The 27,751-nt window shown below is 37.6% G+C and overlaps 1 protein-coding gene across 1 annotated transcript in view; it reads right to left on the bottom strand.

Annotated features, from left to right (window-relative positions):
- The window catches only part of LOC123683751 (out at first protein), a 255,380-nt gene that overhangs the window by 154,620 nt on the left and 73,009 nt on the right, over nucleotides 1-27,751 (bottom strand). The window contains exon 2 of the mRNA XM_045622624.1: nucleotides 22,415-22,528. Within this exon, the coding sequence (XP_045478580.1) occupies nucleotides 22,415-22,528 (114 nt within the window). The remainder of the gene's footprint in view (nucleotides 1-22,414; nucleotides 22,529-27,751) is intronic.

Below are 27,751 nucleotides of genomic sequence, written 5' to 3'. Positions count from 1 at the left end.
TTTTCAGAAATTCGAGGCTTTATTGTAAAAACTGGTTATACATTAATGACTCAAAGTATAGTCCATCGCTGGCCAATACTTTCTCCCATCTTTCGAGCAGCGGAATCCCGCGTTTAAAAAACTCGTCATCTTTTGAAGCGATCCACGAATCGTTCCAATTTTTTACTTCTTCATGAGATATAAGTGCTGGTCAGCCAGGCCGTGTGCCATTGATCGAGACAAATGAAAGTCTGAGGGAGCAACGTCTGGAGAATACGGCGGGTGGGGTAGGACTTGCCATTTCAATATTTCCAAGTATATCTTGACCATTTTCGTAATCTGGGATCGAGTATTGTCATGCTGTAAGATCACTTGCCGCTGTTTGTCTTTCAATGCTTGATTCAAACTCGTGATGAACAACAAGAATTGACAGGATCATTGGGAGTGACGCAACAAGCCTTTTCAAAATGACTGAATATCGTGAGAATGATTCAGAAACAAGGAAATTGGGTGCCGTACGAGTTGAAACCGAGAGATGTTGAACGACGTTTGAAAATAGCTGATTGCAAGGCAAAGACGCTAGGGATCCCTGCATCGCATTGTGACTGGAGACGGAAAATGGGTTAATTACAATAATCCCAAGCGCAGAAAATCATGGGGATATCCCGGCCATGTTTCTAAGTCGACGTCAAATCCGAATATTGACGTTTCCAAGGTCGTGCTTAGTATTTGGTGGGTCCAGCTCGGCGTAGTGTATTATGAGTTGTTAAAACCGACTGAAACAATCACAGGCGAACGCTATCGAACGCAAGCATTAATTGCGTTCGATAGCGAGCATTGAGAGCATTTGATGAGCTTCAGCTGCAGATTTCTTCATATTGAAGCAGAGAATTAAAATCTCCCACAAATGACTGGAATTTGGGTCGTAAGCTGACATGTTTAATCGAGAATTACTTTATGATGCAGACACAAGTCGACCAATATTTCGATGGCACTATGTTTACAAATACCTGAGCTTATTCTATGACATCTACGATCTATTTATTTCGACTACCACTAATCGCTACAGCCATCTATTGCAAAATGGCGGAAACAAAGTTGTACACCTAATAGTGAAGGAAAAAAAAGTTTCTTTCGATCTCAGGAGTATTCGGTTGAAGTATATGTACAAGTCAAAGACACAGCTTGTATAGTGAATTTTTGGAAGAATCTCATTTTGCACGAAGGGATGATCGTATATCCACAATTTTGAAATCGCAAGATATCTCCCTCCAAATGAAAAATGAGCTGTATCATTGTTATTATTATTATAATATTGGGCTTATTGTTTTATGTGGTCTTTCTTATATGTACTTTCTTATATGTACAGTGCATCCCATTTTGGGTGAGACAGCCAGGTTTCTCGCTTGTTATTTAAGATAGAGCCATGCGGTTTTCACGTTCCTGCCCTACTTTTTCGTGAAACTCTGTTGGACAGTTATTTGAACAGTTTAATCTGTAAGATATTATGCAATGTTTATGAATTTTTGTATTATTCATTTGTTGCTATTAGATAGGTACCTACGTTTTGTTTTTCATGTTAGTGATGAGTGTATTATCTTTGATTGCCTACTATACTATAAATAAAAATCACAAATGAAAATTATCCAATTGATCCTTTTTTCTATGGAAAATCCATTGCCCATTAACAAAAAAATCATCATTATTTGATGTTTCAGTGTTTTTTTAACATTTCTTAACATCCTACCTACATAGTATCATACATCATTTTGAAGGGAAAAAAATAACGAATTCAACTAAGTAATGATATACAGGGTGTTCCATTAAAAAAATATAGGTTTGTATTGAATCTTCAAAATCATACCCCAAAAAAAAAAAAATAAGTAGGCTCTGGTTTCTACGCAGAATTCTGATTCAGACGTAGTTTTTACTTCACATTATTTCTAATAACTTCGGAGATAAAGAAGGGGTCCAAAAAGTATCAATTTCCATGATCACCCTGTATCTCTTGAACGGAAACAGGTATGCAAAATCTGATTAGGCCAACTTGAGTTTCACGAAAAAGTAGGAGAGGAACGTGAAAACTGCAAGGCTCTATCTTAAATAACAAGCGAGAAACCTGGCTGTCTCACCCAAAATGGGATGCACTGTATATTATTTGTTAAGTATGAATGTATTTCTATCCAATTAAGCCATTAGGTATAAGCTATTTTCCCAAATCATCACTGTAGATGACTTGCGGAACGTTAATTTTCCAGCAGGTGGAAAATTTACGAACCAACCTGTATATAATATTAATATTTTAATTGTTTGAACCGGGTCGTGTGGATGAAAGACCGTCAATCGTTGGAACAAATTCAATCCATATCAACTGAATAATAAAATGGAAGCCCTGATAGCGACAACGAACATAGTTATGGAAGCGATGAATAATTAATCCAAGCGGGCTTGGATATAAAAAGCAACTTGATATATGACGTGCTATTTGTAGCGCAAACTATTCCAATAATTGCTGTGCGACGTCCTAGTACGCCCAGAATGGAAATTTGGCAGACATTTACATATATATGACGGTCTGCGTTTGGAGCAGTTTAAATTCGTAATTAGACGAAGAACCGAGGGACGTCAATTTTGAGCGCTCGTTCCCCGAACAGAACGATCTATCATTTCGTCATAATGTCTGTAATTTTGAGCTGGGATTGATCCCAAGCGATAAGGTTCAACTCATGGATAATAGATATCCTCTAATTCTTATCTTTTCGGCCGTAAACATAATAACTCTCGAACGAAAAGATCTAGAAACTTTTGAATCTTACTAGGGATTCCGCAAATAAAAAGTTTTACAATTGAATTGAATGAGAGGTTTCATTTTGAATAACCGGCTATTTGGGCAGCTGTTACTTTCGAAGCTTTCATCTTCAGACATTTGACAATTAAAAACAACACCATTAGTGAAAATGGAACCCACACACACTTCAAAAACACGTTGAATTGTTAAAATTCACGGCTCAATAGGGATTATCGGTTTGACTTGATTTCCAAGCTACTTGACTTGATATTCAAGTTACTTGACTTGGGCATGACTTGAAATCAACTCGAATCAAGTAGTAGTTTTTCAATTTCATGTCAAGTACTTCATAAATAAATACTTAACTCTACATTGAGAAACTACTACTTTACTTGAATTGATTTTAAGTAATTGTAGTCCTTTTCACCGTCTTTTGAATCCACCCAGCAGGATTTGTTGACAAAAAAGTCTTTGGCAGAGGCCTACTTATATCCAGGAGTGGATATCTAGAGGCTAGAGAAGAAGAAAAAGAATTTTTAATGTCGAGTCAAGTACTCGATAAATAAATACTTGAATTGCCATTGAAAAACTACTACTCGACTCGAACTTTAATTGATTTCAAGTCAAGCACAAGTCTTGTAGCTTGAATATCGAGACAAGCCGTGGATCCTTACTGCTAAGCTTTTTCAAGTTTTCGTGCAGAACCTCCTCTAGGGAAACTGGGACAAATTAGTGATGTGTAGAATTGAAAGCATTTGTGTCGCTCAAAAACATCTAAGAATTTTGCTGGTATAGCCAGGTTTGCCGATTCCACGTCCATCTTGAGAATTAGCCAATCTACTAAAGACACAACACCGGATTCAAGATTTAGATCTTAAAACTAAAAGTTTAGTTAACACAAGAAGTCAAAATGGTCGATGACCAGCAATGTCATTTCTTCACTGATTGAGTCGTTGAAATGCATCAAAATGATTCGGATTTTCATAAAAAAATCATCTCAGAGATGATGCCCATTTTCAGAATTGAAATGATGGAAATCTCGTCTGCTGACTTTTCCATACGGTACAAATGATGTTTGTATCTACAGTGCCCCGTTAACAGTCCCACCATCACCCGAAGCTCGACTCGTGACAGCTTCAAGAGCTTTTTGACGTAGGTAGGTGAAATCACCACATTCTTGGCCTGAATAAGTCTAGGAGTGTTTGTCCAGTGAGTTTTCCCGTTATTTAACTCCCATTGCTGGACCGCTGCCTTATATTGGTCTTTTCCTAGCCAACAGAAAAAGTCAGGTCCAGCAGGTGTTAACCTTGATGCACTTCTTGCAAGTTCATCGGTTTTTTCATTTCCTTCAACATCACAGTGCTCTGGTACCCATAGTACAGTCAATTTACTGCCTCTGGCCAAATGCCTTATAGTGTTACGGCACTCCCAGGTCAACATAGACTCCTGGCAGTACAGCGTGGTCTGGCTGTCCGTGGTGATGTAGACATGCGCCCCCTTGAGTTTCATTTTAAGACACTCCTGAGCGCAAACGTAAACAGCCAGTATCTCGGTGTGTAAAACACGGGGGAATACTTCCCAGGGCTTTGGAGATCCTCAGTTTAGGTCCATATACCACAATGCCAGTACCCCTCTTTGATTTTGATCCATCGGTGAACCATATGGATAACTTTTTGTCCAAACGATTTACGAAACTTATTGCACTAGAACGGTAAATTATGACCGTTTTAAAGGGCGTTTCAAAATCGAAGATGGTTGACATAACATCCGATGCTTTGACAAAGAGGTTTGAAACTAGTTGGTTCAATAACCTCATATGTCCAACCCAGTTTCCAGGTAGGAGCACCCTGTACAGTAACCAAGATAATGAATTCATTCCATTTGGCTTTTCCACACTGTATATACTCATAGCGAGGTTTCATGTATCAGAGTTATCACCCAGCATTTTCATATCAAGCTCTTGTTAGGCCAGCCCGACAACCAAAACACATTTTTCCACATTACATGGACGTGAAAAACTAACATTTCTCGCAGACCACCGAATCCACGCCAACCAACCGGACGATATTCTCCCGCCTCTATGTTCGAGGCTCGGAAAAGCCAAACAATCTGCCGTTACATGTTGTCAGCACATATAATCCGAACGTACAACATAATATTTTCCGATATAATTAACCGGTATATCACAGGCACGGAATGTTGTTGCAAGGACCCTGCAATTTTCGAGGCAGAACCCAAAACAAACACAGGGTCCGGATATACGCTGCGCTCATAAATTAATTAGATATAATAATAACTCCTCAGTTGTGTAGTAAGCCGTGTAAAATATGAATTGCCCTATAGAAACCGGATGTTGTAACTGAAATTTATTGGGCTGTAGGTTCCCAAAGGGGCCACCAAACCCTTGGCTGAATAATGGTTCGGTTTGGGTATGTGTGTGTAGTGCTCTGTGGCCATAAATTGGGTCTGAAGAAGAGTTGAAACAGTAAATTCAGGTCTAGTGTGAAGGAGATATGAGTGCGGTAACGGTAAACGAAGTTTCGGTGTTCTGAAATCAACTTGAGCTCGAATTTCGGAGGTGCATTACTCATCTGGAAGTTCTGGCGTCCAGGTCATATGTTAGAGTTAACAACGACGCCGAGTTATCTGATATGGGAGAGTAAGCTGTTAAAGTCTGTGTTCAACCAGTCTCGATAATTTGAAAATTTTAACATCGCTGGAGATCCAGTCTTTGTTCCCTGTAAATAATTGACAGGGTCAACAGGATGCTTTCTTCAATCGTCGAGGGCATGACAGCTGCAATGAATTTACAGGGAACGAATGGCTATTGTAAAGGGTGTTTTTTTTAGAGCTATAGAACTTTAAATTGCAATAAAACAACGATGGATTATTCGATTGTCATGAATTTTATTTATCCGCAAGATAATCTTGTGGCATTACATTTCAAATATGATTTCTGGCATATGACCGCCACGGCTGGCTCGGATGAAGTCCAATCTGGACGTCCAATTTTCGATGACTTTTTCAACATTTGTGGCCGTATATCGGCAATAACACGGCGAATGTTGTCTTCCAAATGGTCAAGGGTTTGTAGCTTATCCGCATAGACCAATGACTTTACATAGCCCCACAGAAAGTAGTCTAGCTGTGTTAAATCACAAGATCATGGAGGCCAATTCACAGGTCCAAAACGTGAAATTAGGCGGTCAACAAACGTGTCTTTCAATAAATCGATTGTGGCACGAGCTGTGTGACATGTTGCGCCGTCTTGCTGGAACCACAGCTCCTGGACATCATGGTTGTTCAATTCAGGAATGAAAAAGTTAGTAATTATGGCTCTATATCGATAACCATCGACTGTAACGTTCTGGCCATTATCGTTTTTGAAGAAATACGGACCAATGATTCCACCAGCTCATAAAGCGCACCAAACAGTCAGTTTTTCTGGATGTAACGGTGTTTCTACATACACTTGAGGATTAGCTTCACTCCAAATGCGGCAGTTTTGTTTGTTGACGTAGCCATTCAACCAAAAGTGCGCTTCATCGCTAAACAAAATAAAATAAACGTAGTGCGCGATACGTATTCCGCACAGAAAAATTATTTTCGAAACAAAATTGCACTATTTTCAAGCATTGTTCGGGCGTGAGTCTATTCATGATGAATTGCAAAACCAAACTGCGAATAAATCACTTGACAGCTGTTAAATCGGTCGCCATCTCGAACAGTAATGCCAACTTAAAGTTATATACCTCGAAAAAAACACCCGTTATATAACATAGAAGGAAAGTGTTAATTCTTTGGGGTGTCGAAGACATGCCATGTCAGTTGTAAATCTTAGGAGATTTACTGGAGTTGGGAAAGCTTGAAAACGAGACGATGGTACCGGACGTGTCACATCTGCGTATCATCCTGTCCATGATCCATGGCTGATTAGATTTCCAGGAATCCGCGAAGAGCTTTGTGTGGGCGGAACGGCAAAACTCATATTGGACTAGGGGTGGTACTTGGTACTTTCCCCCGATATCGGAGTGGCGCTAAGGGTGTGGCAAAGCCGGAAGAAGGGAAGTCGATAGCCAGGGAAAGAGAGCAAGTTAGGTCGATCAACTTAAGACGTACGACGTAAAGACGGTTCGCGGACTAGATTAAGACGAGTCGTGAACGAATTAAAGACGAGACGACCGAAACTAGAATTGAAGACGAAATTCAGTACCGTAGTGAGAAATTTGTAATTAAGACTTAATTAAGATCTTCTCAATACTGAGTTTGTACTGTAAGTGTGACTTTGTAAATAGATGTACATAATTGAAAGTGTTTAATTATTACATACCCGTACAAAGTCACGGAAAAGAAGACGAAAGACCAGGTAATCGAATCATACCTCTAGACGATCGATTAACCAAGCCTACATTCATAGCTTTTAATAGGTGGTCTCGTCGGTTCCTCAAGTGACGTTTCGCCCACTACACCCGGGATATCCCCTTGATTTTTCTTAATTATTCAGGAGATTATTAATATTATTATTATATTATTGGTAAAACGATGCTGTCATCTTGTCAGAAATTCTTATTTTTTCTGAAACTGGCAACGTCGTTGTCGGAACGTTGTTTAAATGCCTGAATTGGTTCTGTTAATTAAATATTCAACTAGCCCAACCAGGCATTCCTGATGAGAATGACACTTTCAGCAAACTTTAGAGTTGAATAATTTTTTGAAGATCTACGTAACTAATGATGTTATCATAGGGAAATATTGCTTCTACAAAAGAACGAGGAATTGTTTTGAAATTATAGAAGGATATAGAGATAACAATTAGAAACAGCACTGAAGGATTTCAATTTTACCTATTTCAATTTAGTTGCTGCATTTTTCAACTCGAACAAGTTATTCGAAATTCAAGTAATCTGCAGAAGCTTCTGTTATTCACATAATGAAATAGTGTGGAAATTAGAATAACTCGTATTTTTCATTTTTTATATGTTTTTTTGAGGAAAAAAATCCATAAATATAAACAAACCACAACCATATTCCGCCAAATTTACTAAATCATTATCTATAAGTTTTTATTGGGAACTGATGTCGATAAAGTTATGATCTGAGAAAAAATCGACATAAAATCCTCTTCGAAAAAGACGAATTCACTTCAATTCTTAAAACAGTACACAGTTTGTTCTATTTCTATTAAAATTTCATTCGAGAAGGAAATCCTCTTCAATAAATTCACAATACTAGCATTAATATGGTGTATATCTCTTATCAAACCACCCTTTATTTCAATGAGGTGAGGCAATATCTCAACAATAATAGCTTCGAGAGATCGTTCTGAATTGAAGATGAGAGGAAGAAAATGAGTAAGACTAGGTTGTTTCCGAAGACAGTGTGTTGAAGTAAGACAATTTAATTATACGAAGCAGCTCTTTAATTTTCGAGATAAAATGACTTTATAGTGAAATGATGGGAATGAATTTCTATGAGCTCTCGTGGAGATGTATAGAACGTTATGCTGGAGTTGTATTGTTTGCCCAAAACAACCAGAAATTTCGGCGGAGGACATTCAAAAGTAGAGAAACAGAGTTGTATTGTTTCTCGAGTATAAAGATGGTTTTTATTGTGGAAGAAAATTATTTTATAGTTTGTTTTGGTTTGTTTTATAGCACTAATATGCGGTTATTTGGAACTTTATCGTTCTATAAATAATAACAATTGGAAAGTCGAATGTAGATACCTTCATTTTTTCAAACAATTTATGCATAGCAACTGGAAGATTTTGCTTGTATCTACTTATATACAAAAAACTTGATATTTTCTGAGTAGATTTGAAGGTTAAAGAACAACTAATTTACTTTTGTCTTCTTTCAGTGTTAGCCTGTGTTTCCAAGCGCATTTCGTTCGTACAATTCCAAAAAAACAAAGCCTTCAAAATATACTCAAATCATCGGAGAAAACTGTAATAAAATCTATTGAGTATTTTTGGAGAGCTCATACCCCCACAGAGACAAATTAAAAAAAAACTATTTTGCTTTCGGTTATTCTTTTCTATTGCCCAAGCACATATTTTATGTAATAACTTTTTAACAACATGCACAAAATGATACAAGTGTCTTTTTAAATGATGGTAACATCGTTTTATAGTGATTTGATATGTGTTTGCATTTTAAAATAGCTGATATTTTTGGTTCTTTTATACAATAAGTTTCATAGATGAAATTTTTTCCAAGGTTCCTTCACATTTCATCATTTTCATATTGATTATTGATGTGAGCACTAACCAATAAAACTGCTAAAAAACAAGTATCTTGATGGAATTTACTTGATTTTTCAAGAGGTGAATACTTCAATGTATTCGTACGAGGTGTCGGCATATAAAATGTATTTCTAACTCTAGAGGATGGTCTTGGAATAGCAAAATTTAGTTTTTCGAGGATGCTAGAATCTTTAATGACTCCGTTTATTAGTTTGTGCGCAAATACAACTGAATGCCATTCTCGTCGACATTTCAAACTATTCATGCATTGTCTGCTCAAAAGCAGGTTCTGTGGAAAACCGATAGGCGGGTAGACACCATCTGCTCTATATGAAAACAGTTTTAGACAACGCCGCTGCACAGACTCAACTCTCTCAATATGGACCTCATAGCAAGGAAGACCAAATTATAGACGCGTATTCTAATTTTGATCTGACATATGCGTAATAAAGGGTCTTTAATGTGACTATGTCAGAGAAATCGCGAGAGATTTGCGCTATGAGCCCGTACATTCCATTCGCAGCAGACAAGGTAGCATCAATGTGTGGCACAAACGAAAGTTTCGAGTCAAAATTCACTCCTAAATCAGTTAACACTGATGGACGCTCGAGAACTTTGGACGCTATTGTGTAATCAAAAAGAATAGTATTTTTATTTTGCGTAAATGACATAACATTACACTTCTCAGCGTTCAAAGGTAACCCGTTTCTTCTACACCACTCTTCAACGCGCTGCAAATTAGAAGCGAGTCGCAAGCAGTCTGATACATTGCTTACCTCCAGGTATATTTTGAAATCATCAGCATATAACAAACAGTCGACATCAACTACCTCCGCCAAATCATTAATAAATATTATGAAGATGAGTGGCCCAAGGTTACTTCCTTGAGGCTCTCCAGAAGTACTAGAGAATACTGGTAGACCTGACCCTGAACTCGACATATTGCTGCCTATTGGACAAGTAGGACCTGAAAAGACCTATGAGAGCCGAGGAAACTTCAAATTAGGACAACTTCCTCAGCAAAATTCCATGGTCAAGCAGATCAAAAGCCTTTGAAAAATCAGTATATAATATATCAACTTGGGACTTTCTCTCAATGACTTCGGAAATATATTGGGCTACGTTGAAGAGGTTGGTAACTGTCGAACGACCTTTAACAAAACCATGCTGAAATGGAGTTATTCGATTGCAGACATGAGAGTATAATCTATTATAAAGGATAACTTCAAAGATCTTACTGCAATTATAGATTATCGATATTGATCGGAAATTGGAAATATCAAATTTATTTCCCTTTTTATAAATTGGACGTACTTTGGACAGCTTCCAGCAATCAGGAATCGTGCCAATTCTCAAACAAATATTGAACAAAATAGTGAGTGGAGAAGCTAAAACATATGCACAATCTCTAAAAATTAATGATGGAATACTATCAGGACCCATAGTCATTGTGGGTTTCATCCTCTTCAACGCCATGAGGACTTCACTCTCTTGGAAACAATTAATATTAAGATTAATTACATTAGCATTATCAGCCACTTCAATGCTAGCTGTACTGGTAGAGTATGATTTCGCGAAAAAATCGGCAAAGCTATTGAGAATGTCTAATGGGTTATTGAGTAACTGCCCACCATTTTCAAGTAATTAATTAATGAATACTTGACTTGTCATAGAAAAACTACTACTTAAATTGAACTTGGCAACCCTTCAATCTCTAATTGTTAAGCAAATTATTCCAATAAACTGCAAACAATCGAAGTTATGTGAGATCAATTGCCATTAAATGAAGAACCCTACAATCAAATAACAATTTTCATAGCTACAATCCCGGTAAATGCAGCATCATCCAAACCCGTGTAGATACGTTCGAGAAGCTTTCAAGCGTTTCTTATTACAACGCACTTATGGGATCCTCGAATCAGGAAAGCAACTCCGTAGTCGGAAAACACTTGGAAAATTGATTAGTCGATAAACACTCGGACTGCTCGGGAGACCGGAGTTTCCACTTATTTCCCACCGACCGGGTAACTGGCTGCTGTTGACTCTTGCCCTTTTTTTTCCCAGATATCCTACATCTTACGTGGGGAACATGAAACCACGAAGTTGATACGACAAACGCCAGCTTCATAAAAACTTTTTCAGGTGAAACCTGAAACAGTAGCGGATCGAGTTCTTCGGGTATTTTGGTTTATTTTTCCCAATAATAAGGCCCGGTGCACACATCCGACTTTTGCAGTTGCGACGCCGTTTCGGTGTTCTATGTTTTGGTTGAAGAGGAAGTCCTTCAATATAAATTATGTCAGCTTATTCTGTAAACGTTTACACAAACCAGTCACTACACCGATACGGGGAGACAGAGTTTTTGCTGAGGTTTTTATCTGTTCTCTTGTATCATACGTTGAAATGTATGATGCCCCGTTACATTTCCTCTGCTAATACTGAGATTCATCGACACATATGCTTGATTATTTGAAATTAATATTTTGTATTGCTCTTTCTCAAAAGAATATATAATGCACACATACATACTACACCGGCGTGGTTGCGGAGCCGGATAAATTCAATGCGCACTAGTTTCCCATTCAGCATCGTGAATGTAATACTTTCTGGACTTATTTGATTATAGTATTTGTTGGATCATAAAAATTTAAAATTTTTTCATTTTTTCATGATTTCTACGAAACTGTCACTCATATGATCTTGAAATCTCTAGCTGTTTCAAAAATTGAATTTGAATTTTTATCAATAAGAGTTTGAATGAGACACTTTATTACTTTCGCAATAACTATAGACAATGATAAAATCGTTCGGAAGAAAATATATAGGCTACCAGCGGACCAATAAATCGACTTTATTTAATGAAATATGTACAAAGACATATGATATGTTTAGATGTTGGACTAACCATGCCGAGGCGGAGTTTAGTCAAAGACTATTCTTGCTGCCATATCTTGATAATATAAATAGAGAATATAATATATAAACAACAATGAACAAATAGAGATTATAAAAACAAAAACAGCAATAGACAAAATAGAGAATATAAATATAAAATATGTATAATATAAATAGAAAATATAAATAGAGAATGTAAATACAATAGAATAAATAACATGCAGAAGGAGAAAAAAAAATTACTGTATTAAATCACTTGAGAGGGAGCTCTTCATTTGACGTCTGAATTGTGAATAGCTGAGGCTGAAAACACTACCGTCCACACTATTCAAAAATTTTACCGCGTTGTAGGAGAAACACCCCTGAAATATAGCAGTACGATGCAGAGGAACCGTGAAAGAAAAGGAGTTCCTGACGTTGACCGAATGCACCGAACTTCTAGGAATGAGCCTTCCATGAAGAGCCGCACAATATTGAGTCGTTAGAAGTTTATAAACAAAACATCGAAAATGTAGAGAGAAAAGGTTGTTAACTTCAAATCAATATAATGGAAACTAACATTCATTACTTCTTTCTGTTTTTTTTTTCGTTTTGAATAGAAAGGGTGGAGAAGATAAATGAATATGCCAGGCTATTCTGTAAGGCCCGGTGCACACATCCGACTTTTGCAGTTACGACACCCGTTGCGGTGTCGTACCTATTCAATGCACACTACATACTACACCGGCGTGGTTGCGGAGCCGGATCAATTCAATGCGCACTAGTTTCCCACATCCAGTAATACTTTCTGGACTTATTTGATTATAATCAAATAAGTCCAGAAAGTATTACATTCACGATGCTGAATGGGAAACTAGTGCGCATTGTATTTGTTGGATCTTAAAAATTTAAAACTTTTTCAGTTTTTCATGATTTCTACGAAACTGTCACTCATATGATCTTGAAATCTCTAGCTGTTTCAAAAATTGAATTTAAATTTTTATCAATAAGAGTTTGAATGAGACACTTTATTACATTCGCAATAACTATAGACAATGATAAAATCGTTCGGAAGAAAATATATAGGCTACCAGCGGACTCACCGATCATGAGAAATAGAGATGAATTGTTGAAAATACTGTTGTTCGAAGAATTGATGAGAACAACATACTACACCCAATAAATTTTTCTGATGACATCATCTCATTTTAGTTCTTCAATGAATAGCTCAATATCCAATTCCCTCTCCGCCATTTTGTGCGAACTCACGACAAACGTCGTATGTGTGCGCGGGCCAATTTGGAATAGAGTACTGAGAGATCGCATGTACGACTGCGGCCCAGTTGCGGCCTAGAGGGACATGCTACGAAAAAACGATCGTATGATGGCAGTTACGACGTCGCAACGGCACGGCGGGTAGTGTGCATGCTCCCATTTGATTCTTTGTACCACAGGCCGCAAGTACGACACCACAACGGCGTCGTGACTGCAAAAGTCGGATGTGTGCACCGGGCCTAAACGAATACACAAGCCAGTAATTGCACCTATACCGTGAGACAGAGTTTTTGCTGAGATTTTCATGTACGCTCTTGTATTATTCGTTGAAATTTATGATGCCCCATTTACATTTCCCCTTCTAATACTGACATTACATCTACACATGCTTTGTTGTTTGAAGTTGATAATTTTTTGTATTGCTATGTCTCAAAAGAATATATATAGTAGTAGAGAATGTAGAGATGAATTGTTGAAAATACTGTTGTTCGAAGAATTGATGAGAACAACATACTACTACCCAATAAATTTTTCTGATGACATCATCTCATTTTAGTTTCTTCAATAAAGAACTCGATATCCAATTTCCTCTCTACCATTGTGCGAACTCACGACAAAAGTCGTATGTGTGCACAGGTCAATATAGAAAAGAGTACTGAGAGATCGCATGTACGACTGCGGCCCAGTTGCGGCCTAGAGGGACATTCTACGAAAAAACGACCGCATGATGGCAGTTACGAGTTACGACGTCGCAACGGCAAGGCGGTTAGTATGCATGCTCCCATTTGATTCTTTGTACCACAGGCCGCAAGTACGACACAGCAACGGTGTCGTAACTACAAAAGGATGTGTGCACCGGGCCTAAGCTTTGGAATCGTAAGAGAAGAAAGAAATTTGACCCCAGATGAAATTTCCACAATTTACGTTTTGGTAGGGATCACCAAGTTCTTGAGAATTTCAATATCGTATCTTCATTTTAAGACAAAAAGTAATTTCAGATTTCGAGGCAATATAAGAAATTCCATGTCAACACCGATAGTTCTATTTAGTCAAGACAAAACAAGAAATCTTGGAATATCTTTGGTATACGAAATTGCTTCCGCCATTTTGCAATAGATGTCAGTAGCGTGGTAGTTCAACTAAATAGATCGTAGATGTCATACAATAAGCTTAGGTATTTGAAAATATAATGCCATGGAAATATTAGACGATTTGTGTCTACATCATGAAGTTATTCTCGATTAAACATGTTAGCTTACGAGCCAAATTCTCGTCATTTACGGGAGGTTTTAATTTTCTGCTTCAATATAAAGAAATCTGCAGTTGGGGCTCATCGGATGCTTTCAAATACCTATGGTCAGGCCACTAGTAGTGGAAAAACGTGCTTACAGTGGTTTCAACGCTGCAAGAACGGTGATTTTGACGTCGAAGTCCAGCATGGCGGTGAAAGAGAGAAGGTTTTCGAAAATGCAGAATTGGAGGCATCACTTGATCAAACGCAACAAGAATTAGCAGGGTCAATGGGAGTGACGCAACAAGCCATTTCAAAACGCCTGAAAGTCATGGGAACGATTCAGAGACAAGGAAATTGGGTGCCGTACGAGTTGAAGCCGAGAGATGTTGAACGGCGTTTGTTTGCTTGTAAACAGCTGCTTGCAAGGTAAAGGCGGAAGGTATTTCTGCATTGCATTGTGACTGGAGACGAAATTACGATAATTTAAAGCGCAGAAAATTATAGGGATATCCCGGCCATGCTTCCACGTCGACGGCCAAACCGAATATTCACAGTTCCAAGGTTATGCTCAGTATTTGGTGGGACCAGCTCGGCGTAGTGTATTATGAGTCGTTAAACCGACTGAAACAATCACTGGCAATCGTTATCGAACGCAATTAATACGTTTGAGCCGAGTATTGAAAGACAAACGGCCAAAATACAACGAGAGACATGATAAAGTGATTTTACAGCATAATAATGCTCGACCCCATGTTACGAAAGTGGTCAAGCCATACTTAGAAACGTTGAAAAGGGAAGTCCTACCCCACTCGACGTATTCTCCAGACGTTGCTTCTTCGGACTATCACTTGTTTCGACCAATGACACACGGCCTCGTTGACCAATACTTCCGGTCTCAAAAATTGTATCGATGACCAGTTTATTCAACGCGGGTTTCATACGCTGCCCGAAAGATGGGAGAAAGTAGTGGCCAGCGTTGAAAAATATTTTGAATCATAAATTATAACCAGTTTTCACAATAGAGTCTCGAATTTCGAAAAAAAAAGTGGCAAAGTTGTACGTCTATGTATATTAACAAACAAAATTTCCTTTGAATTATTTGGAAAATTCTCTCCAGAAAAGAGTGAAACTAAATTGAAATAATGTTGCTCTTTTTCATTCCATCCCTGTTTCCTCATCTTCTTTGCATGCAGAATTAATTGAGAAATTCAAAGCGAATAATTAGGGATGAAAATTTCAATATAAATAAGTGAATTTTCCCACACCAACATATTGTTCACAATTGAAAATCAACGCTTTAACTGGGTCAAGTTGTGAGCAGCTAGAAGTTTTAATTTCACCTCTAAAATGCGAAAACGGATAAGGCTACCTCATCACGTAATAAATATTTAAGTTCACTTGAGTTTCACACAAGAAAAAAGTTTGGAGGACCTCTTTAGGAAATAAGTAAATGAGTTTAATTTTTATGAGATGTATGCGTAAAGTTGAACAACATCGGAACGACTAGCAGAATGCTTTATGCAGGATCGGGAAGTCCGAGAATTTTCCGAAGTTTCCCGTGGAAAGCGCCACCTCGGAACTTCACGACCTAAAATGAATTAATTTCATTTTCAATATATTCATGAGTTGTTCCCACAACGAAATTCATGGTTTCGTGATTTATTCTTAGAAGAAGGCGTGCGCTTTTTTTTGTGCTGTTGGTCGATCAAAAAAATTATAGTGATTTTCTCGGCCGTAATTAAGTGATTTGCAATATTACTTAGGGTAGTGGGAATTGAAATATCACCGATAAAAATTAGGTGTTCATTGGGCACTCAATTTTGATTTGAATATGAATTAATCAAGTTTGATTTGGCAGCTTCACCTGGAAAAGTATATGGTTTTGGGAATGAGACGAGAAAGGAACATGAACTATTGATAGTGTGAATTTATAGGAGAAGAAGAACAGAACCATTCAATATTTCATTATTCCAGTATCATTCCTAAGATATTCAAGGTTTTTCATAAATGTTGCGATCCGCTAAAAAAACACAATTTTATAGTTTGAAATATTCAATTCAAATTCATTATTCAGTTTAGTTCCCCTGATCAATACACTTGTTCCAATGAGATTCCACTTTATAAATACCTTTCTTGAAATGGGAATCTAAAAAGGTTGCAAAATACGCTTCTGGAGCTGTTATGACCTCATTATTTGATGAAAAACGCTTTCCACGTAAGAATTTTTTTGGTTTGGAAAAGATGGAAGACGATAGGGGCCAAATCTGGTGAATACGGTGGAAGCACTAACAATTCGAACTTCAATTTATGGATTTTAGTCATTGTCAAAATGCTGTGTCTTTCACAAATTTGACAGATAATAGATAAATCCGTGACAGAAGAGTTCCGAGTAACAACATATAATAATGAAATATAACCATGAAATCTGTGTGAAACTGCGTTATTACCGCACGATTTTGTTCTGCAAGGTATGGCAGAATGAACGGATTTGCCACATAATTAGAGAGAAGTTTATTTCGCTGAAACGTCTGATTATAATATGTTTCTAACAAGAGAGTTTCAAATTTCTTTGCTTCAGATTGTCAGATTGAGCCGCCCTTACGCAGTTTCGCCTGAAGTGTTTTTGGAAGATATAGATTGCTTTGCGTGAATCTAACACTTGACTGACATATATCCGAATCTCTACAATATTCAAGACACAAGATACACTTGGGAAATAATGATTGACACTTAATGCATGATTACCGCTCCCAAATTACTCAAGAGATACTCAAGTGATAATATGATACTGAATTCTCTAGTACCCACTGATTAATGTGATACATACGTATACAGGGTGGCCACTTTTTCAATCGGATTGTATTGGTAACTTTTAAACCATGAGAGTTAGAAGGTCGGTCAAAGGGAGAAAAAGTTGCATGCATAGAAGCATTATCAAGCAGTTCAAACAAATCGAGATTATCAGGGCCGGTTTTCGAGATATCATAAGAAAAGTAAATTATGTCATTTTGATTTTTCTTTTTTTCCCACTTTATTTCAAATATTATCAAAAAATGTTACAGGAATTTTTTATTCGACAGTAAATTATCCTCAATTTGACGTAATCAGATTTCGTATCCAACGTTTCGTACTCTCTAGGCCACCCTCAACCTCATTTTTTTCAATACGGACCTGCATATTTTATGACATTTTTCAAAATAACTCTTAATGCTGAATTCAACGATATATCATACAATGTCATTCGAAGTTGATTTTAGGTGATTTTGACCCTCATCCAAATTTTATTGTGTATGTAAGAAGAAACAAGTCTATTAACGATATCAATGTTCTGTCAAATCCAATCGAACCCAGAAAAAAAATCGAGAACTGTGGCCAGTGAATGGAATTTTTCAAAAACTGCTGTTAATAAAATAGTCAAGAGACGCGAATAAAATTATTTTAAATTTGAATACCAAGCCTTGCAAAAATTATATCGTAATAATCTCAAAATAAAGTTCGATTCTGTAATTTGTTTCAACGATTCAAATGACAAATACAACAATAGTGATACCTCGCGAGAAAATGGAGAATGTTTTGGAAGGTATTCAAGTAGACCAAACAAGCAAATGTATAAGAAGTATGGGTTCCAGAACCGTAAAGTGCAATTTACAAAATGGTGGACATTCCGAACACTTACTTCATTAATTTTCATTTACTTTCGAATAATCATTTGATTTTTCTTTCATTAAATGATACTTTCGTTTAATCATTATGAATTGAAATATTTAAATGATTATTATAAAAGAAGAACCAAGAAACCAGTATACTGGTTTCTTGCTTTGATTCTAATATGTTCCATTTAGTTCAAGATGGGTAAGTTGATTTTCTTATCGAAATTTATTGCATATTGCATGTTGTTAATTGAACTTAATGAAGGTAATACAGATCCGACTCAAAGAAAATTGGAAAAGGGTCAAAATCACTTGAAAATCTACTTTGAATGACATTGTATGATATATCGTTGAGGGTGGCCCAGGGAGTACGAAACGTTGGATACGAAATCTGATTACGTCAAATTGAGGATAATTTACTGTCGAATAAAAAATTCCTGTAACATTTGATGCTTGATAATGCATCTATGCATGCAACTTTTTCTCCATTTGACCGACCTTCTAACTCTTATGGTTTAAAAGTTACCAATACAATCCCATTGAAAAAGTGGCCACCCTGTATAGAATGAAATGAAACCTAAGATGCGTTTTGTATGAAACCTGAAAAACCTCAATATTCATTGAAATGAAGATTAATGAAAATGAAATAAAACTACCTCGTTATACCAATACAAAAATATGCTCCTTTTCGATTGATCCTTTCATGAACAGATCGCTCTATCACTTCGTCAGAATGTCCATATTTTTCGAATTCAAAATTCGATAACCCACTGATGACAAATATAAATAGGATATAACACTCTAAGGAAAAGAGTTAAATCATACGATTTTTACGGTACATTTGAATCTCGAATTCAGCGGTTCACTTCGTTAATTTGATAATTTTCTCCAGGCCTTCCGCCAAGGCCGGCGCTAGGGGTAAAAGAGTGAAGCGACCGTTTCAGGCGTCTCTATTTGAGGGGCGGCAATTCGATCCAGTTTTCTGACCGTCTTTGCATATTTCATCCTTGACTCTTGAAAATGACATAATGTTGTTCCGCTCCGCTGTGTTTGTCCACATTGAAAGAAAAGGAAAAAGTACGATTTCCAAGTATCAATAGTATATTCTAAAACAAGTTGCAGAATGGGCTCCTATTCCAACACGAATGCGAAATTCGAAAACGAGCGACGAAGGAGCGAGTTTTGGAACGCATGAGTGTTGGAATTGCCTTCTGCAACGAGTATTAGACGATATTTTCTCTATTTCAGTCAAGTTTTGCGAAATATTGCCGAAATTCAATGAAAAATTCAGATTATATATCCTAGTGACTTTTGTATTGTATCTTGGCAGTTGGTGTGACTGTTACGAAAATTGACAGATTACGGAATTTGAATATGAATCGTATGTTTCGAATTTAGACATAATTTACAATTACACATTAAATTCGTGAATTATGTCTGACGAAATCGATTGAACACCACCAGAATTATGAGAATTTGCGAATATGTAGCAAATCATTTCTCTATATCCCCAAATTATATTATATTGACAATTATTGACGTTTGTTGAAATTTGATAGGATTGGAAGTCAGCATAGACAACCACAAAACGAAAAATATATCTGAAAACGATGCTGTAATGAGTTCATTACAGCACTGTTTTTTAGAACTGTAATGAACTCATTACGATACAGAAATAGAGAAAAGATATTACTTATCTGGTTGATGTTTCGGCAAATATGCAATATGCCATCCACATAGCCATTGTCAAACAGAAGATTTCCACGTTATTACGTAGGAATCAAAATAGAAAGTAACCCAAGGAGAATGTTCGTCATCAAGGGAAAGTAGCGATATACCGGTTTCACCCTTATTAGGGATCATCAGCAGGCACCTTATTGAATGCTGGCAGACGCTACTCGGTATGAATTACTGCGGAGCGCCACCCAGCGGACAAATAACCCAACTACTTCCTCCACGGGTACCTCGAAAGAGTAGATTTCCACGTCAATTAGGAAAATCTTCAGTGTTTTTCAGCCTTAGCGACGTACAGCGCGAGATATAATAAATACAAATGACTGACACTAATGAATGAAAGAAAGGGAAAAAGTACGATCCGTTGTCTTCAAAAAGTCTTCAAAAAGAAGAACGTTCATACATCAGTTTTTTCATGGCAGTTTCCTCCACATTCTTCCAAACTTTATTGCCTGAGCTAAAACGTCGTATTCACCTCCTCTCCCAAATTGGAAACTTTTTGAACGATTTATCAACGCGCATAATCACCTCCGAAGGACCAAACCGAAGTCAGACGGCATCCAGTGAGGAAGTCACCGGGTTCGTTGTCGGTTCAATTGTCGCAAAAACAAAAGGGCATATTTTCGACAGAGCGCGCAGCGGTTTTTCCACATTAATCTTCTCGGCTGGGAAATAGCCTTTTGTGGCCGGTTTTTTATCGATTCGCCATTAGCCGACAGCGGCGGCCCTTAATGGCGGGGCTGGGGGGGCTGGCGATTAATGAATAAGACATCAAGTGGCTGCCATGTAGCCGACTGGGTCACACCAAGCCTACTGCGATGTTTACCCCCGGAAAAAGATCGCTGGAGAAAGTTAGATGGAGGTCTGGGGCGATTATAGCGGCTGAGACGTGAACTAATGAAACGTCCCGATTTCAAGTTAAAAGGTCGTTTTGGAGGAGTAAGCGTGTGTGCGTGATATTTCGTTTGGCCTGGATGAGGTTTATCAGGAACTGGTAATTAATCATGCACGGAATACTCTCGTTATGGTACTTCATGAGCCTACTTGGTTCTGATTTGAAACAGCTGTAATTTCGTTGCTGTAATGGGAGGTCCTTCAGATTCGGCCGTTTTGCTTTCGAAGATAGAGGAACGCAAATAAATATATTTGTTCCACGATTTCTAAACTTCTGATCTCAAAACGCACAGGATTACACGAATATAAACAACCTATGGTTCGATTTGTTTCCACAAAAAATAGAATCCCACAACTGCAGTTTCTCTAGCAAACAATCATAGTGTGGATTTAAGTTTACTTCCCCCATGCAAAACATAATTAGAAAATCACTTAAAAGGTGTCGACTACCAATATTACGTATAAAATACCGAACATGTAGCTAAATCCTCCATACCAACTCCAGTGAGACATATAGGTGGCCCATGGACTAATATACCTACACTGCATTTGCATATGCGTAAATTAGAGTGCCTGGGAAGATAATAGTCTCACAAGATTGAAAACAATATGTTGTGAATGGCTGACTTTTTAGGAAAGAAAGTCACCTAGTGGTAGATTATGAGAAAAACAGCTGATTTCAAATAATGGTTGGATAATGAATCATCATTTTCTCATATTTCACAGAATATCTGAATTGAAATGGAAATTTTCAGTGACTGAAGAGTAGACTATGTACAATTTTTTACGCTATAAAAACCCCATTTTTCCAAAATTATTTATTGTTATGAAGAAGAAGCATTTACGTTATATAAGGTCAAGATGGAAATAAATGAGCGAGATATCTTGAAGCCTGGTAAGCCTCCCTAAATGTCTTTCAGGCAATTACTTGCAATAGAAATATGTGTGGAAACGAACCTAGTGAGACTCCATCGAAATGTGATATATCCATACATTCTAACAGTCAAGCTGCAATCAAAGCTATGACACATATTGTCGATTCTAAGATGGTATTGGAGTGCCGAAGAAAACTTAACGAAATAGGCAAGATTGTCTTTTTAGTCTGGGTGCCCGGTCAATCAGGAATTGAAGGAAAAGAAGAGACCAATACACCTGCAAGAAAAGGAGCACGAATTCCTTTCATTGACTCGAAATCTTTCTGTGGTATATGCAAATGTACCTACAAGAAAGAGTTTCAGGAGAAGAAAAACCCGAAAGAGAAACACTCTGTCGAAATCTTCCTGGGTTGAAACATTCCAAGAAATTTTTTAGAAACTTTGACACTGCGTGATCTAAGAAGTATCTGGATCTTAGCAAGAATATGCTACACCTCCTCCTGATTCTTTAGAGGGCAATGTCACCTCAGGAAGCACCTAATGAGGAAGGATCTTGCAGATACTTGGGGGGAGAAGAAGAAACTCCGGCAACGGAATGCCTCGCCATCACAAGCCAACGCAAAATCTGCTTTGGACAATAAACTTGTAGAAGTGAAAAATTGGCCCCTATGAAACGATCCCAGATACAACATTTCGTTAGAAGTCTAGAACTGGAAGGTAACGTAATGTTGAGAATAACTATGATATGGGCACAATAAACCATTATGTCGCAGTGCAACTCTCTTAAATCTAATCTAAACTAAATCTGAAAGAAGATTGAAGGCATTGGCGTATAGTGATACTTTCTTTCAATGTTGGGATACTTACATTTCGAAAATCGATAACTTGCGTAACTAAGGTTCCATCGCTTCGTTGAAATTCTAAAGTAACTGTGTCGTCTGTTACGTTAGCAAAAATATTCTCCTGAACAACATCTCCTCCCTGCAAAAAAAATTATACATAAATGTTGAATGCAAACAAAATTCAATATTTCCTAAACTACATTCATATTGAACTTTCCATCAAGTTACGAACCCATTACATATTGGAGTTTGTTCGATAACTTCGCCGAAGCCTTTTTGGTTCATAATCTTTGATTCTACTGAAATATGATTCATCGATTAACCTAATATCTCTCGAACAAACTTTCCTGAACTACTTCTATGCTCCCAGTCATCTCCAAATGCAAAACCACATTTTCAAGTAGACCCTAGCGAGTTTGTTTTCATAGAGAGAACTATTGCAAACCCTTTCATAACATTTATTATCCTATTTTTCAAACATTTTTGAATGGAAAAGCGGTGCATAAGTTAATAGTATCTGAATTGACTTCTTCATGAAACTAGCGTTGATTCATCAGATCTCTCTATAGATGGGAGGATTTTTCTCTCAAATATTAAGGGCTATTACCCGAGACTGGAAATGACCAATGAATAGACCCTATCTATCACGTGGCCCCAAAGAAAAATCTTGAGGTCTTAAATGAAAGAGTACTCGGTGACCAATTTTAATCACCTCTCTGAGGAATAACAGGTCTGGAAACATTTCTTGCAAAATTTGCTATTGTTTTGTTGCTTGTGTGGTACCTAACGTCGTTGTTGGAAGTAAACGTTTTCCACATCAATATTTCTTAATATTGAGAAACTTTCAGGCTTTGTTTGGTTCCATAATTTTCCATCCAGGATCTAAGACACATGAGGCATCCTAGATTAGTCACCTAACCTATTGGGTTTTTGTAAATGTAAGAGCAGTTCTGGAAAGTGTCCGAGTTTGGAAATATATTTCTGAAACTACCAAAACATACTAATAGATTTCATAGAAATGTGACAAAACTACTAATAAAGTCACACTGGCGAATGCTTCAGTCTCTCGGTGCTCGAGGAATCCCCTTATTTAGTCTAAGCGCGTACGAGATTTCAGATATATACGCCGTGCTCAAGTAATACCACGTAGCTTGATATCAAGTCCAGCAATAAATATCTAAAATCAAGTCAAGCCAAGGTGAAGAATGTAATTTTTCACGAGCTTGATGTTCAAGTCAAGAGGTTGGTTAAAATGTCAAGCTATTTGGCTTTATAAAGCTCTAAATCTATCCATCGTAATAGTTTCACCCTTATTTTCGAATAAGTGAGGCTAAATAATGAGCACGATATCGTGCTCATCTCGGACAATCTAGGAGAAGCCGCTATTATGATCCAAGAACTGAAAAACGCAATACAGCTGGTCGGACTGAGGATAAATCTCGAAAAAACAAATATGACCAATCTAGTCCCTAATAAGCTATTAAGTGTAGACAACAATCAGATAGAAATGGTCCATAGTTACATATATCTGGGGCATGAAGTAAGGATTGGTAGAGACAACCAAACAGCAGAACTGCTCAGGAGAACAACTTTAGGATGGGCAGCATATGGCAAACTTCGTGATGTCTTCAAGAGCGATATTCCAACCAAGCTGAAGAGAGAGGCTTTCAACATGTGTGTTCTACCCGTTCTAACCTACGGTGCAGAGACCTTAACCCTGACCAAAGCATCGGCACGAAAATTGCAGAAAGCGCAGCGCAGGATGGAACGATCGATGCTGGGAATAAGTCTAAGAGAGAATTCGAAACGAGGAGATTCGCAGAAGGACGGGTGTGGATGATGTTTTGGAGATAGTGACGAGAGCTAAATGGAGGTGGGCAGGACATGTTGCAAGATCTAACGACGGAAGGTGGACGAGGAAAATTGTGGAATGGCGATCAAGAGCAGACAAGCGAAGCCGAGGCCGACCTCCAACCAGATGGACCGATGACTTGAAAAGAATCCACACCAATTGGATGGAAGCCGCACAGAATAGAGAAAGATGGAAATACCTTGGGGAGGCCTATGTCCAGGAGTGGACGGTTTAGGGCTGAATGATGATGATGAAATAACACCAACAGCCCAAAAACCTCACCAAACAATGAAACGTTGAGAATGGAGAGGCCTTTCAACAATAATTCTTTGATTTTCTGAACCCCAAATGCGACAATTGCCGGCCGTTAAGGTGGTTCACTACGACCCAAAAGTGCTATAGTTTTACGAGCTGTGACAGCAGCCTAGAGGATATCTAAAATGAAAAGTCTTATTGGCCACGGATATATTCTTTGGATATATTTCTTTAATTTCCAATGATTCTGATTATGTGATCAACCACAATTTAGACTTTAAGTTAGAGACATTCATATAGTTCAGGAGAGGACAGCATGGAGGAACATGAAAAAGGAGTGGATAAGATAAGGCTGACGAAGAAGAAGACTTCAGATTGTCATTCTATATCCGAGTTTGAGAACGGATTCGTCATCAGAGAACCGATCCTCATCATTTGAGACCTTCCCTTGCTCAAAATTCAAAACTTACCGCTCAACAAAAAAAAATCAATTAAACTCGCCCCGTACAAAAATGAATTTCTGCTCGAACTTCCTTCATTCGCGACCGGTAGTTCTCTCTAATGGATCGAATCCATCGTCAAATATTGTTCTCGCAAATTGCGTCCTCCAGGCGATGTGGCAGCATTTTCGTAGATTAATCGAATTCAGCCTGAAACTCCGACGAGCGCTTTGTTCAACAGCGAATTTTGTATTCCACTTTTCTACTCAAATATTGAAAGAGTACCGCCCGCGCTCCGTCCTTGAATATTCATAGAACAAAATAAATGTTTATCCCAATTACACGATTCGATTTGTCGGGACCGTTCGTAGGTACTCTTCGCACAATCCCAACTTTTCCCTAATTGAAATCTTGTGCAAACATCAGTTAGAATTTCCGAGGCGAAGTTTCTTATCTCAGTTTACCTGGCGCTGCCTCCACGGGGGTGGGGGGAGATGGTGTTCGGTAGGCCATTATTTTTTACAACCCTTAGGATGCGCCCTTCAGACTTTTATCGTTCCTTTCAATTTTCCCATGGTAATTTTTGCTCGCGCAGAATCCCTATCAATTAGTGGACCTTGTTTTTCCAGGGCGTGAGATAGGATCATCCCTTGTAGGTTTTAAGGCGTTGAACACTCAAGGTTGGGAGCGACAATTTGCCGGCAGCCAAGTTTTTCGTCGCTTTTTTTTTCGGTTATGCGCTCATATACATGAATTATTCAGCAGTTCTTCAGGTATGAGGTTTGTATAGATTTCGCTTCATCAGAGTTATAGGAGCTTGCGTTATATAGCCTTTTCAAATATAAGGTGGAGTAAGAAGAAATCCATTATTTTTGGATGAAAAAACAAGGCTTTAATTACGATAGTTAGAATTATCAATACGCGCCGTTTTGTTCGATAACTTGTTGCCATTTTGTCCCTATTTGGAAAAAATTGAGACTTTCAAGCCCCTGTTGATGCGAATTTTTGGCCAGTAAAATTGTAACATATTGTAATCTTTTAGTGCCAGAGTATAAGGTGGATGCATAAGAAACTCCCAACCAAGTTCCCGGAGCTTCTGGCGAGTCACTTTCAATGAGTGGTGTCTTGCTTTGTCCTGGTGAAACACAATTCCTCTCCTTTTGGCCAAAGCTGGCCGCTTCTGAATGATTGCTTCCTTCAGACTGTCCAATTATTGAAAATACTGTTACCGTAGGGGAGCAGCTCATAGTAGATAATTCCCTGCCAATCCCACCAAACACACAGTGAAACCTTGATGGTCGTCATCCTAGTTTGGCCACCATTTACACCGGCTCACCGCGTTTCGACTACGTCCGTTTTTGCTTGACGTTGTCGTGAATGATTCACTTTACAAAACCTAAGAGATTGTGTTTCATCAGATTTATAGGAGCTTGCGTTCTATCTCTTTAGTCTTCTTTAGTTTTGTGGCGGCTTCTCATAAAGCTCCACATAGCAACAATAAACACAGCACTTGGTGGCCTAGAGGTTAAGAGTGTAGACTCACTCACCGCGATGCGACAAGGTGCCGGGTTCGAGTCCCGGCGGCTCCCGATAATAATAAATTCCCCAAGCGTCTGTAACTCGGCACACACAAATATATCAAAGTCACACTGATGAGTCCGGTGTGTGTGCCAGGGACGAAACGCATAAGTAGGCATATGTGAAATCCTACAGTTTTTTCTTTGGACCCAAATCGATGAACATTTAATACAAACGAAATTTCAGTTCATTCCGAGTGATATATTCTAATTCATAGAAAAAAGTTACTAATTTCAGGAAATTCTGAATGAATAGTCGTTTCACTAGAATTGACCATTAAATTTCAGTTCAATCGGATAGTTTTCTTACGTGTTTAGGAAAATAGGTACATAAGATTTTCGATAGGAAATAATTTATATAGTACTTTCCACCACTGAATTTTTCATAAAAATGGGGCGTCAAATTCGAATGAAAATTCAGCAAACTCGCCAATGTGATCTGATATATTTTTATTAATTAATTAATATTGGATTATATTCATTCAATCTGTTTGACGAATGATGCGGAATTGCAAATATATATTATTCGAATATCAGGTTATCCGTGTAAACATTCACTTTCTACGATGAAATTTTCTTCATGAAATTCTTGCTGAAGATTTTTAGAACATATTAAAAAAAAAGCATTTCGTTGTTTTTTCATAACAAATAAATTTTTAAATTCATTCGATTGAATATGTAATTTCTGACGAAAACAATGAAATATCAAATTTCCTGTTCAGTTTTCTACCGAAAAATTCAGCAGAGGAATCCTTTTGAAAAAAGGAATGTTTATGCCACACAGAAGAAAAACATGTTTATGAAGCATATAATTAAGTGAACAATCATAAGGCTCACCTGATAGTACAACTGAAAGTTTCACAAAGTCAATATTTTTTATTTGCTGACTGATTAATGCGCCACCACTAATGTCTAATTTGTAATAACTTATTCATGATTCGTAATATTATTCATCTTTGACATAACTTATTCACAATTTTCCGAGCGGTATATCGATTTCGAGCCAACGAATAAGTCTCCAATAATAAATCACCTGAATTCTTGTTTGTTCACATTATTACCTTGAAAGGGTTAAACGATCGCCAGCTAATATAATAATTCAGAAATTTTAGACAGATTCAATACAAGGGGTTTCCAATGAGAGGTTCAATTTCGATTGAAAAAAAAAGGTATATTTGATGATATATCAATGTACACCATATCAATCAAATGAGCTACGATTGCTGAACCATATCCTT

Source organism: Harmonia axyridis, chromosome 7 (assembly GCF_914767665.1).
Source record: "Harmonia axyridis chromosome 7, icHarAxyr1.1, whole genome shotgun sequence".
Classification (NCBI taxonomy): domain Eukaryota; kingdom Metazoa; phylum Arthropoda; class Insecta; order Coleoptera; family Coccinellidae; genus Harmonia; species Harmonia axyridis.
This window is presented reverse-complemented; position numbering and strand designations above follow the sequence as displayed.